This window comes from Leptonychotes weddellii, chromosome 4, assembly GCF_054177405.1.
Source record: "Leptonychotes weddellii isolate Sample4059 chromosome 4, ASM5417740v2, whole genome shotgun sequence".
Lineage (NCBI taxonomy): Eukaryota > Metazoa > Chordata > Mammalia > Carnivora > Phocidae > Leptonychotes > Leptonychotes weddellii.
The window spans coordinates 76,946,301-76,959,979 of record NC_138372.1 but is presented as its reverse complement, the minus strand read 5'-3'; the positions used below and the strand labels follow the sequence as shown (position 1 = coordinate 76,959,979).

At 38.1% G+C, this 13,679-nt stretch overlaps 1 protein-coding gene across 1 annotated transcript in view; it reads right to left on the bottom strand.

Annotated features, from left to right (window-relative positions):
* Positions 1-460: 460 nt before the first annotated feature.
* PLPPR4 (phospholipid phosphatase related 4) overlaps positions 461-13,679 on the bottom strand; it is a 42,834-nt gene continuing 29,615 nt past the window's right edge. Inside the window, exons 3-7 of the mRNA XM_006732821.3 lie at positions 12,391-12,520; positions 10,052-10,247; positions 8,358-8,415; positions 7,419-7,592; positions 461-4,379 (exon numbers count right to left, since the gene is read on the bottom strand). Coding sequence (XP_006732884.1) covers positions 3,054-4,379; positions 7,419-7,592; positions 8,358-8,415; positions 10,052-10,247; positions 12,391-12,520 — 1,884 coding nt within the window. The 3' untranslated portion in view covers positions 461-3,053. The remainder of the gene's footprint in view (positions 4,380-7,418; positions 7,593-8,357; positions 8,416-10,051; positions 10,248-12,390; positions 12,521-13,679) is intronic.

The following is a 13,679-nucleotide window of genomic DNA, read 5'->3' as shown; positions in this document are numbered from 1 at the left end:
TAGTGAGACATACAGAGTATCAGCCGCAAAATTCATATAACAGATGCTAATGGCTTGGAAAACAATCCTGGAGTTAATAGTAGAGCATTCTTTTAAAGACAAGCTGCCACAGAGGGCAATAATATTGGGGAAAAGAGGCCCATCAACTACTCTTAGTCAAAAATGGATTCAGAGCAATTGGACCTGACATATTTTCATTTTTACACTTTATAACATTGATACATGAGAAATCTATGTCTAAGTAAATCTAAAAGAGCTCCTGTGATAAGCATAAAATCAAAATTCTAAGTGACGTGGGAACATTATGGCATAGTTTGACAAACTTTTCTTTGTGAGTGCAACACTCTTTCTTCTAAACAGTTATGATTATAATCAGCTCTGATACCTTCTTGTTTCTTCAGCTGTTTTCCTAAAAGCCAAGTTATTATCCATTCGTACTCTGAAGTAAAAAACCAAGATGTTCCAATTTTGATGAAGAAATCTAATCTTTATTTCTATGATGTTAGCACAATATACTCACACAATAGCTTTAATCTGTACTTAACAAAATACATTATAGCACTTTACAAACTTTATCAGTTTGGAAAACATTGCATAACATTTTATTAAACACAATACTTTATATATATTATATATATTTTCATAATTTTATTTACTTTAAAAAGATAATTACTCTCTTTATTCAATACTTGGTTTTCTCAGTAAAGCACAGCCTAACAAAGGAAGAAGTGCTCTCATTAGCAAATCAGATAAATAGAACACTAAGAAGAGATACCACCTGTTAGTCTCATTTATTTTAAATTAAGGTACCAGTGGAATGTAAACAAACATTTTTTTGTAATTTTTTTTTTTACAAAAGATGTCTTATCAAATATACATGCAGAGGTCTGAGTTCTAGCGACTGTCATTATATTTCCTTAACAATGTGGTACAATTGGTTCAGTCATTAAAAACTGTAGCCTTTGGCACTTTGAGTAGAAAAAGAATATATCAATATTTATGTAAAGAAAAAAAAAAACCCTCAATGACTAGAGAAGTACTTTAAAATCTTTTGTTAAGAAATAGGAAAGATTAGGAAACATCTTACTGCACCTGAAATGCTGCAGCTTTTTTTTTTTCTTCAGAGTACTAAAACCAGTCCACCTTTCTCGCTATGAGATGGCAGAAGCCAGTAGGAGTGTGGTGATGGTGATAGGGGCGAGAAGTGGGGAAGGCAATGTTTTACTCCCACTCCCCTCTCTGAGAAGTAAGTTGCCAGGAGGGATGTAGTGGAATCCTATTTTATTGCCAGAGTTTTCGATTCTGCTGGTTTCAGCTAAATCCCTAATGCTTTTATGCTTTGAGGAGGTTGGTGACTCTAGAAAGCTTTGCCCTTTTCCTGTAGAAGTTGATAATGATATGATAGTCTTTATCTCTAAACAACTCCCTCTGTTCTCATGGAAAACGAAACCGATCAGATCAACCAGCTTTGTTGTTACCTTCTATCCCCTTGGCAATCATTGAGTGTATATTAGAATTCTTTGAGAAATGGTGTAAAAAAGGTTTGATACTAAGTTCTAAGAACCAAGTTATTTCTCCATACTTAAATTTTTAAGTTGAAAAACACCTCCAGATGTTCTGGTTTTATCTTCTTCTCATTGGTAGTATTGGTTTCCTTTGATTTAGGCTGAAGGCTTTATTCAGGATAGGTAGCAAAACTGTTGTTTGCATATTAAGCACAAAATGGTGCCTCTTTAGAGATTTTGAAGAAATACATTCTTAATTTACACTGTGAGATATTTTCACTTATCAATTTGCATTTTTTCCCCAGATTCTTCCTGTTGATGTCCAGTTAACAAAAATATCTGAGGGAAGAAGGTAAAACCCAACTCCTGTTGCTCTAATTTACTGGTTGTTAGGATATCAAAAATTAATAATCTGGAACAAAATGAAGTTTTTGGATTACTTGTTAAGATAGCAACCAAAGCCAGCTGGTTGGAGACATCCAAGGGTAGACTCAACCAATATTTGCTGGCAATGTAACCCACAATGTCAAGTGTTGGTTCAGATTAGTTGTTTATAAATTCACAGCGATATATTTTGCTCAAGGAATGTCAACTGTTATTCTTGCTTTAAAAATAGAAAAACATATCCATAACATCAAAAAAATATTTTAATTCATAAATAAAGGAGGAGCCATAAAATGCAAAATATGATCACAACAATTTCAAAAGACTCTAAAAAGATGTATTTTTAAAATTATGCAAATTTACTCACTAAAAAACAGAATCCGTAATAGTACCTATACTTAAAAAGTAAGCAGCAAAAAAAAAAAAAAAAAAACCTATGTAGAAAAGTACTAGTTACTCCCTCTCACTGAAAATATTCCTACACAATTTTTGTTGTCGAAGAAAGCATAATTTTGAAGAAATGCACAAAACCTTTTCGTGTTTTTTTGACTGTGACAGAGCCACTACAGAGAAGCTGCGGGGTGTCCTATTCTAACACAAAGCAGCCAGCGTCTTCTTAATACAGTAGCATTTCTTTGACAAGGAATTGCACACCACTATTTCACAGCTAAATAGAATTTGAGAGTTTACATGGTATATGTACTATAATAATCAGCACCACCCTTACTGAGCTTTAGGTGCAGATTCTGCAAAATGAATATATAATACTGCATGGCCTCTGCTGTAGGGAAACATGGGTTCTGGATTCCCACAGCTAATTATAAAGAAAAATCCCTAAAGTTGGCACATTCAGGAAGTAAAATAGTATACACAGAAGGAAACCACTTTCTTCTGAAACTGCCTTCTGCAAACCTTTTGAGTTTGAAGATAGGTCTTAAGATTCTTCACATTATCACATTAATTAGGTTCTTTCATTGTGCTTTTCCCTCCCCTTGATGTGAAATCTACAAGCTTGAGTGTAGTAGTTCTCAAGAGTCATTGAGCTCCGGGCTGATGGTAGATGACCCAGTTTGATGAGAAGGCTTCTCAATCCGCTGGAACAGAGCACAGATAGAATCAACACGCGGTCTTTTGGGGTTCGCTCAAGTGACTGAATTCCATCACTCAATCTTTGTAAGCCCGTGTTGGGGAGGTTCCCTTGTAGAAGATATTTCTAGTGTTCTCAGGGCTGTTACTTCTTTCAGGGATTAAGATGATGTTGCCCTTTCTCCGCAGGGTAGAGTCGCGGGAGGAAGAAATGGACAGCGTCTCTGAACCAATTTCGCTGCCCTCTACTGGGGTGACCCGGATGGTGGTGATGCCATGGTGGTGATGCTCATTGTTATCTATGTTGCTTCTCTTGCGGTCTCCAGAGCCAAAACTGTCTTTCAGGGACTCACAGCTTTCTGAGTCCCTGTTGAGATCATTGAGCTCATAAGTTTGGCGAAGGCTGCCCTTTTCAGGGGCTTTCCATTTCCAGGAGCCACTACCTTCACCCTCGGTGGACGGGATCTGAATGATGGGCCTGTTGTTCTCTGGGTGAGCCTCAACCCTTACGATCCCACTGGGTTCGTGGTCTGTCAAGGTTTTGTAGCGGATGGAGCCAGTGCAGGAGACCGTGCTGCCTTCGGTGTTCTTGGGGCTGCTTTGGAGGACGCCCTGCTGCTTGGACATAGCGATTACTTGCATGATTCGGGGCTGACTGTTGCTTCTATTACAGGCCACAGTCTTCTCGGCAGCTTTCAACCACTTGGCTCGAGCAGAGCTGCTTTTGGGGGAGGTGCTTATGTTTTCCTGGGTCTCCTCAGGGATGTGCACTAACTGTGAGGATCCAGGGCGTGACTGAATGGACACTCTGGGTCCCCCAGGCATGCTATTGTTACACCCGGGAACAGTGCCAGGCTGGACCTTGAGGTACTGATTGCTGGGAGCATGGTGGTCTCCATTCACCCCCACCCTGGAGGGCTCTGAACTTGACCTCATTTCTATGGATCTAGGTGGTGACTGTCCAGGCTCAGTCTCTATAACTTGCAGGGACAACTTCCGACTTTCATTCTTATTCTTCCACTGGGTGAGAAGCTGCTTTGATCGAGCAGAATCCATAGAGGCATGAATGGAGGCATTTCTTCTGACAGGGTCTTCTACAGATGGGGTGTTGGCTCTAGGCAGGGTATTGCTAAAGGTAACCATGTTCTCCTTCCCCATGGGGCTCCGTGGAGTGATGATTTCTACGTCTGCATTTGCCCTTTTGAGGTTTGTCAATGAGCTAGCATCTCTGTGGTTTCGGTTGAGGATGCCTTCTGTGTGAGCAATTCCATCGCTGCTGCTGCCATTTTTAGCGGCTAAAACTCGGCTGGGGTCTTGGTTGAGGTCTGTCAGAGATCTGAGGGCATCTCTGTGCTGAAACATACTCTCTTCGCTAGGCAGGAAATTCCCCACAGCATACAGGCCCTAGTATTGAAGAGAAACAATGAACAGCATGCACTAGAAGACACCGTTACTAAGAATTTGTCCTAGAGGACCCACTGAAGCATATAATAAATAAGGTATGTGCTCTCTATACACCATTGACTAATACAAATAATAAAAAACCCAAACTATAATTACTCAGGAAATCATTTATGAGTTATATCATAAATCACTGAACTATCTGTTCAGAAATCAGGAGCCCGTCATTTTTTATTCGTTGGATTTTCTCTCCTTTCTCCATTCTACTGAGTGTTTTTGTGAATCTTATCCTCTATATGTTTTGAGAAGAAAAGACAAACAATGAGAGAAATAAGGTCATTCTTCTGCTTTTCAAAGCAATTCATTTTCCTGGATTTAGGAACCTCTTGTTGAATGACACCTTGAATAGCTTAACTGATTTATTTTACCTTCCATTTTTAATCACACCTTCTGATGGAAAGCAGGGGAGGTGTGAAAAATATAAAACAATGAATCATTCATAAAGCATGCTATCAGGTTTTGCAGTGAGGTCAGAGACAAAATGTTGTTACAACTCAGATCGAGCACAGCCCTGTGTGTTCAGCATTGTACAGAGAATTCTCAAAAGAGAGGTTGACCATCATCACTAGTTTGGAGCACCCACATTCTTTCCTTTAACTTGGTCTTAAGTTTGGAAGTAATATTTGATCATTTCAGTGCTAGTACACTAAATTTGAGCTAAATTTTATTTAATCTTGTCTTTAGACTCAACCTACCAATTTTTTGTTATTTTAGATTTGGGGGATAAAAATTTGGATAAGGTAAAGTTTGGATTCAGAATTTTTACAATTTTTACACATGGATGACCAAATCCCTGTTGGATTTTCATCTTCTGAGATGCTTAGTTTAAAGATAAGAGAAAGCAACAGATACCTATTTGGGAGCTAATATCCATAGATGGTAGCCACTTTTCAAATCAAACCAAAAGAATCCCATGGATTTAACATTTTATAGAGTGCTTAACAATTTACAATAGCATTGGCTTAGAACTGATGAATTTCCAATTTCAGGCATAGAGTGCAAACAGAAATGAAATAAGTCCAGCTTCTGCTTCTCTGACTATTTTAATTCTTGGTTCAAATTTTCTTCTAAATGTATCTATCTCTGCTCTCACTGCCAGAGTTCTCAGGATGAGCAGTCCCTACCTAATGCTCTATTAATGATTGTATTTAAAGGTGTAAGTTTGGGAAAATCGTCCATTAGACTGTAAGTAAACTCTGCCATATTGTTCAACATGCAGTGCCCAACACTGTGCTCAATAAATATAGTTGCTTCATCCTTGGTGTGATATGAAATAGCCAGTTATTATTCTCATGTAATAAGTGAAGAAACAGGCTTCTGAGAGATTATGTAACTTGGCCAAATGTAAGATACTTGAGATTCAAGCCCAAATCCTTCGGACTATGGAGCCCAGGCTAATTCCAGGACACCATGAAATCACACCCACACAAAGGCAATGCATGAATTTGAGAGAGGCAGTTCTCAGTCTTCCTTGCCTATTCTGTAAGACACATTGCCAGTCAACACTCTCATGGGAAACCCAAGCTTATGCCCAGTTCCTGGCCTGCTAACTGTACTTTGATCACTTTCTCCTCCACTGAAGAAAGCACGCGCGTAAACAGGAGATTTAAAGTGACAGTCCTGACCATGCTAGTTTATAAAAGTGAAAAATAAATCATCACTTGCTTCAGGGCTTTTACAACTTTTTGTCATCATTGTCTTGTAACACCTTCCACAAACAAGGGCATCAAGGTCCCATGATTGAACTGCTGTGATAGATGATTTTCATTTCTCTGTCAGTTTCTCTCAGTTTCCTTGGTGACTGCCTGTTTCTCTGCATGCTGCTGGTATGTGGGTGTGGCCTGGGTTCCTTTCATTCTTATGACCTGGCAATTTCATATACCTCTGTAACCATAATGGTACTTCCACCAATACTGTCCATGACTTCCAAGTCTATTTCTCCACTACAGATTGCCCTTTTGAGCTCCAGATGCAACTCTTCAACTGCCTATTGATCCTTAAATTGAGCTCATCAAACCCTTTTCCTCCACCAACTTGCTTCCTCCATCATGTTCCTGGTCTGCTAATGAAGTCACCATCTGCCCCGTCTTCCAAGCTAGAAACCTGGCTGTTATCTCTCATTCCTTCTGTTCCCTCACCTTCCACTTATACTTGCTCTTTCATACATCCATTTTTGTGCCTGTGCGATTTCTTTGCTTGGATGTCCTTCCTCCTTTCCTTACCCTAAGAAAAAAATTTCTTATTTCTTAAAAACCACATCACTTCTGTGAAGGCTTGTCTAAATTCCTTCTTCAGTGTGCTATTCCCAAAGCATTTTGTTCACACCCTAATATACCATTTAACATCCTGCAACTATCTATATTCTTATTAGTCTTTACACTGAAAACTCTTTAAGGCTGGGTCTTATTTCTCACTGTATGGATGCTCAGTCTAGTACCTGGCACAGATCAGATATTGAATGAGTGAATGAATGAATGCATGAAATGGACAATCTCAATTTCCTTCTGCTGAGAATATTTTCACTGAAGGAAGACTGGGCTTGAAAATGGAGTACTGTTAAAGAATTCAGTATTAGTTGGTGCTAATATATCCAGGTGCTACATTTGTGTTTTGGGGCATATTCTATAAACTTCCACCAAACCTTTACTGTCATGAACCTTACTTTCACTAATACTCACTTTCCTCATTTGTAAAATTATACTAGCAAAAATAGTCCCTGACTCTTTCTGGTGTGTGTGTGTGTGTGTGTATGAGGATAAAATGCAATAATCTTAAAGTTGCAGTTGCTGGTCCATGGTAAGGGTTTAAAATATTATTTTGCTGAAAGTGGGAAATGTGTTTTGGCTTAGGATGGAGATGCACTCAGAGATTTTCTCACGAATATAAGCTACATTGCAAGTAAATTATTACAGTGCAAAAATGTTCTATGCATGTTTTCCATTTAAACTGTGGTTTATCAAGTGAGAATAGTAAATTATTTACCAAGTACAGAGCAATTCCTCCTCCTATTAAAAAGCCACAGTAGACATCAACTGGGTGGTTCTTATACTGAGTTATCCGTGTGAGCCCACAGATGATCCCACAGATGATAAAGGTGAAGACCAAGAGAGGTTTGAGAAGCTTAGAGGAATCTGTTAATGTGGAATTGAAGTACATCTGAAAAGTGAAAGCAATCTGGTAAGTACGTTAGAAAGGTCATTTTACTATTAAATTATAATCATATAAAAAGTTAGACTCAAAATCTAATTCGTACACTTGACATCAACTTTAATGCTCCATCCCCCCTGCTATGGCTATATTCTATACCTGAAAAAGAAGTACATAGCAAAACTCATCAAATAAAAAAAAGATCTCATTTAATTACATGAAATCTTGAAAGATAAATTGAAGCAGTAGAATTAGCCAGATAACTATTCAGTTTCCATGTTACTTGTCACATAATTGCTGTCAGCTTTTCTCACATAAGACCTGATAGACTACTGTATTAATCAGATACTATGAGGATTCACTGTATATCACTTACCAAGTTTACATTGACTTTGAACTCACTGTTCCATAAATACTGAAAGTAAAGCACATATGTGTGTGTGTGTGCATGTGTGTGCTTAACACAATTCTTTCAGTTTAAGAATTTATAACATTCACATAGTTCACAAGACCTTGCCATGAGATATATTACACTGAAGGGATACCAGGCTGAATAAATATTCTGACTGTGTAGAAAATTTCTTTTACTGTACTGTTGTGTACAGTATGATCGAATTTCTGCTTTTGATGCAATTGTGTTGAAGGACTGCTGTGCTCAAGTTCACTGTTCTGTTATTACACGGCTATATCATCTAATTAGTCACTTGGAGACGACACTCGTTTGTCCTGATATTTTCTAGGACACAGACTGATGAAAAAGAGTCAGAGACTTACCGAAACGTACACAGCCGCGAAGGCAGCCAGGGTCGCATGTTGAGAAGGAAATGATTTCCTGCCAAAAGAAGACAGTCAAATGATGCCTTCTATTTCAGATCCACTGCTAACAATCATCTCAAGAACGCTGGGTGGTTAAAATGTTCAACTTAAAAGCCTCGAGGCAATAAGTGATAACTTTAATTTCTCTTTAGTTTTCTGGGGAAAGATCTGAGTGATAAAATAAATACTGCTAATCACTATTAGAATTAAAGAATAGTAGTAATGAGCTTTCCAATAGAAAGTGCTGGCTTTGGAGGGGATCACTTTGTTACACCATTGGAATGATGGTTGAAAATAGAAGTGGATTGGAAAACATTATAATTGTTCTTTGGTATTCAAATTATGTCAGCTTAAAGTCAAAGTCCATAAAACCTAGGATTTTAAAGCTTTGAAATTTTTCCTATGCTCCTAAATATATGGTTGCATTTACATAAAACTTGAAAAGACAAAATTATTTTCTCACAGCATGAGTCTAAATGTAATTTTTACACTTTAGAAAACACAAGAAGTCCAATTTTAACAAAATGTTTCTCTGTATATTCCACTTTAATGTAATTATTGTCTTGAGAATCGCAGAGCATCTTATTTAGTTAAATAATTTACGAAGAAAGCTGGGAGAGAGGTGGAACACAGGACATGGGAGAAACACTGAAAAGGACAGGTGAAGGAAGAAAAATAGAGATTTCTTTTAATGGATAAAAAATTTAAAAAGATAAAATTCAGTTATATTAATGTCCTCCTGATTATTTGGCACCCAATAAAAAGGATTACCATTTAACACAGACAAGATATGTAAAAAGATTGAGAAAGAATAGAGGACATAGGTCTTAAATGTAGCGTCAAAATTATTGAATGGACCATGAGAACTTGAATGTGTATAATTACATAATATCAGGTTCTGCTTCTTCAAGGGCACTTATTAACGTATTTTCAACTCTTAAACTGATCTTGAGAATTCACTGAATGATAAATGCAATTCTTATAGCAATCACTTATTGCCCTTTGTCCTTTATAATTTATTTCTTTTGAATTTCCAAAACATTATCTCTTGCCAAAAAATTTCATTTTTACTTTATTGATTGAAAAAAACTTAATGCATTGGTATTTTCTTGAGTTTTTCTGTCTTTTATTTTCTAAAATGCAAGGTTAGAAGCTATACTGATCTACTGGGTTTATACAAAGAAGATGCACGTATAAAACTCTACCAAAAAGAAGATTCACATGATTTTTTAAAAATACAACATACAATGGAGATGTAAATATAAATATTTAATCTTCCACTTAAGCAATACAGGACACATATTGACTGTAATTCATGATTATTTATAAACTTCCTAAATTGAACCAGTTGTGATAACCTAAAACCATAATGAGGTCTAAGGTAGATCGCAAAACATGAATAGGATTTGGTGATATGAAGATTAGTGGCAAGAATGTGAGGCTGAAATTTGTGAGACAGAAGGATTTGGAATAAGCCACCAAAGAGTTTCTATGGTGTAACCACTAAAGAAATCACTGGATTGAAAATAAAGAAAAGAAAAATAAAACCAAAATCACTATGACCAAAAAATGTATGTCTAAAATGATACCCCATGCTATTCATGAACAATGAAAACACTGACATGGGAAGGTTTAAAATCTCAATTTCTGACCTGCCACTGTTGATAACCGTAAGGTCAGATCCTGAGCAAATATCTTCTACAATGTAGGAATTTTCTTTGCAAGACACATTCAGAGAGGTGTAGTTTGGCTTGCACACGGTCAGAAAGTATGGTGCCTGATACCCTGTGGAGAGCTGTATGATATCTGTAATGAGAGCTGTGGAGCACAGTCCAAACACATGAACACCTATACGCAAAGGGAAAGAAATTGTTATCCAGTTAGTTCTTAATGTCGACATTGTGCCATCATCAACCATGTTTATTACACATTAATGTGATGACCTGCAAATCTGTCGTGATCGTTTTCTCTGAGTTTATTTAGAGAAAATAAGGATAGAAAATTCCTAAACCTTTAAACCAGATACTTAATTCCAAAATAAGGGCAACGAGTATATCCAAGGTAGTCATTTGGGGTATTTTTTGTCAGTTTGGTTAAATAGGACCCATTCTTAATATTATTACCATAGGTCACTTGTCAGACACCTGAGACATGTGAAGATGACCAACTGTGTGATTTGAGGAGGATTAAATATGTGGAATGAAGCAAAATTCAAAATAATTTAAAATTGCTTAGCATGTTTGAGCTTCCAGGGCTCCCTCTCCCCAGTACTCCTTAACTCCAGCCACAGTTGCCAAGCTCTACGGAACTGGTTCCAACTCCCCACAAGCTGTAGTCATACAGGGAATGCTAATTAAAACAGAGAAGAAGGCAGGCGGGCCCTGTCAAGGAAATAATAATCATATCTTGGGTACAGGGCTGTGGGAGACTTCCTGCATATTTGGAATTCAGAGATGATGTTCTTGTATTTCCCTGTCCAAATTCTTTCTTTTGTCTTCTGGGGCCAGCCTCAAACCAGAAACTCACAAACTCTGATTCAGACTTGTTCACTCGAACTCCATTCCTGCTCCAAGTCCCTTGCGTGGGAATCTAGCTCTGCTCACATATACATGATCTGAACTCGCCAGCTTCCTCTACATTGTCTCGACATGCTGGATTCACTCTGACTTGATAGTCTGGATTTTGATTCATGATGTGCTCATAGAAATCAATACAAGAGGCAGCTGGATAATTCTTCAATAAACTCCTCCAGACCGTGGTCGCCGGCCTGCCTGTTACCCTGTTTTCCACTTTCCTTTTCTGCTTATTCCCACCTAGCAACGATTCTCCCAATTCCTTCTCCACCTGATCACCTGGGATTCAAGACATAGGACCTTTCTTTCTACATTCTAATTCCTAGCAGCATGCAAGGTTTTGGAGAAGAGTATGCTTCAGTGGGGAAACCCATCCATTTTTACCTTTGGAAAATGAGAATCTCCAGTCCCTCAGAGGATGGGGTTGCTAGGGTAGGATGGACCATTCTCACAGGCACAAAGCTTTTCACAGAGGTTATATGCCCCTTTGTCCAAAGCATTTGTTACATTACCGAAATTTTTCTCTCAGATCTGTTATATGTCCTGAAGATTTCTTTCTTTGCTTCAATTTGTGACCCCACTAAGGGGCCTATTCTTGGCTTACTATCTCCAAGTACCTTGATTAGTGGAGCAGAGCTTAGGGCATGATTTAGACCAGACTTTTCCTCTAGTGGGAGAGAAGGTTGTATTTAATTATTGTCTAGATATTAGATAAAATTACCTATTCTTTTGAGCTGAGAGGTTACCGGTGAAGTAATTTTACTGATTTACTGGGAATGAATGTAAAACATTCATACTGGTGTGGTATACTGTGTTTTGACTTCTCAACTCGGTTAAAAAAACAAAGAGGCCTGTGACTCAAACATTAAGATGGTCCCAGGCTAATAAGAAGAGATGAGGGTTTAGATAAAAAATAGGAGGTAAAGTTAGAGGATAGAACCAAGGAAAAAGCCATGATTCAGTTCTCTGTGGTGACATTTCCATGTGCAGTAACTTCTCGATGAAAACACTCCAGGAGAACTGAAATGGAATCATTGATGTGGCTAAACTAATTTCTGAAGAGTTATCCATTCATAATGGCCTGCTGACATTTATTCTCCATTTTAAAAAATGAACACACATCCGGAGAAACCATTTTAAAGTAAATTTATGCTTCCACCACAGCTAAGACAAAAATATACTGAAATGCATGGCATGTTAGCTCTCAAAACAAGGACTATAACTGTAAATAACACATTACAGATACAAAACTCCAGTCTTAGTGTTTTAATAGTTTTTTTGTATAATGTAAAACTCATCATGTACCCAAAATTATACATCTAAATTATAGCTTTAAAGACTTAATATCTGTAATTAAATATAACATTTCTATTTTGAAAAAAAAATAATTTCCTTTCTTTGTGGTTCCCCACACCCACCAACGAATCTGACGGCTCTTCTAAGGAAGGAGTTGAAATTGCAGCCTCCGGCATTAATGTTGGGCTCCAGTCCAACCCCATTTCTTCTTTTGGACAGGCAACAGTAGAGAATTCCTTCCCCTACCATAATCTGCAAAGACAGGATGCTGTTCAGAATGGACTCGATGGGTACAAATGAATTCTAAGTTATCTCTTAACACATCATCAGTTCAACAAGGTAAAGATATATTTTTCTTAAAAGCGTTAGAGATGTGAGCAATTTCTTTTGAGTAGTTGAGGGAGCAGTGAGAAGAAGCAATCAGGGCACTGTGGAGAGCACTTGTTGAATCTTCTGTATGCCTATGTACTGGTCAAGGGTGTGATATTGTCCTGGCATTTTCTTGCTGTTGCAGCACTCAGTCTTTGGACCTTTGCTCAACAACATCCAGGGATGATGCCTTATTGATTAATTGTGTGGTGACTGATTCTGCCCTAACTCTTAGAGTCTTGGCATTTCATCTCTTAAAGCACAAAAACAAGATGGCTGGGGGGTTGGGGAGGAATAAAGAAAGCACCAGAGCTAGGATTAGAAAATTTTACTAGCATATTATCCCAATAAACCAGTTCGGAATTGAACAGAAGGTTCCATCCATGGAGAGTATGCATGAGGTTAGAAAGGTGTGATCTAAAGCCAAGCTGTCCAATAAAAATTTCTATGATGATAAAAATATTTCCCATCCTGCCCAATAGGGTCACCACTACCCACATGTGGCTATTGAGCCTTGAAGTTTAGCTACTACAACTGAGGAGCTGAATTTTTTATTTCATTTCATTGTATTTAATTAAGTATTTAAAATTTAAATCAATTTAGACTTAACACGGAAAGAGCCACATGTGGATGGTAGCGATTTTGTTGAAGAATGCTGGGTACTATTTCTTAGGTATAAGATTAGAAAGTGTGTTTACATGGGTCTAGGTGGCTCATTCGGTTGAGTGTCTGACTCTTGATTTTGGCTCAGGTCATGATTTCAGGATCGTGAGACTGGGCTCCACGTGGGGCTCTGCGCTAGGCATGGAGTTTCTCTCTTAAGATTCTCCCTCTCTCGGGGCGCCTGGGTGGCTCAGTCGTTAAGCGTCTGCCTTCGGCTCAGGTCATGATCCCAGGGTCCTGGGATCGAGCCCCGCATCGGGCTCCCTGCTCCGCGGGAAGCCTGCTTCTCCCTCTCCCACTCCCCCTGCTTGTGTTCCCTCTCTCGCTGTGTCTCTCTCTCTCTGTCAAATAAATAAATAAAATCTTTAAAAAAAAAAAA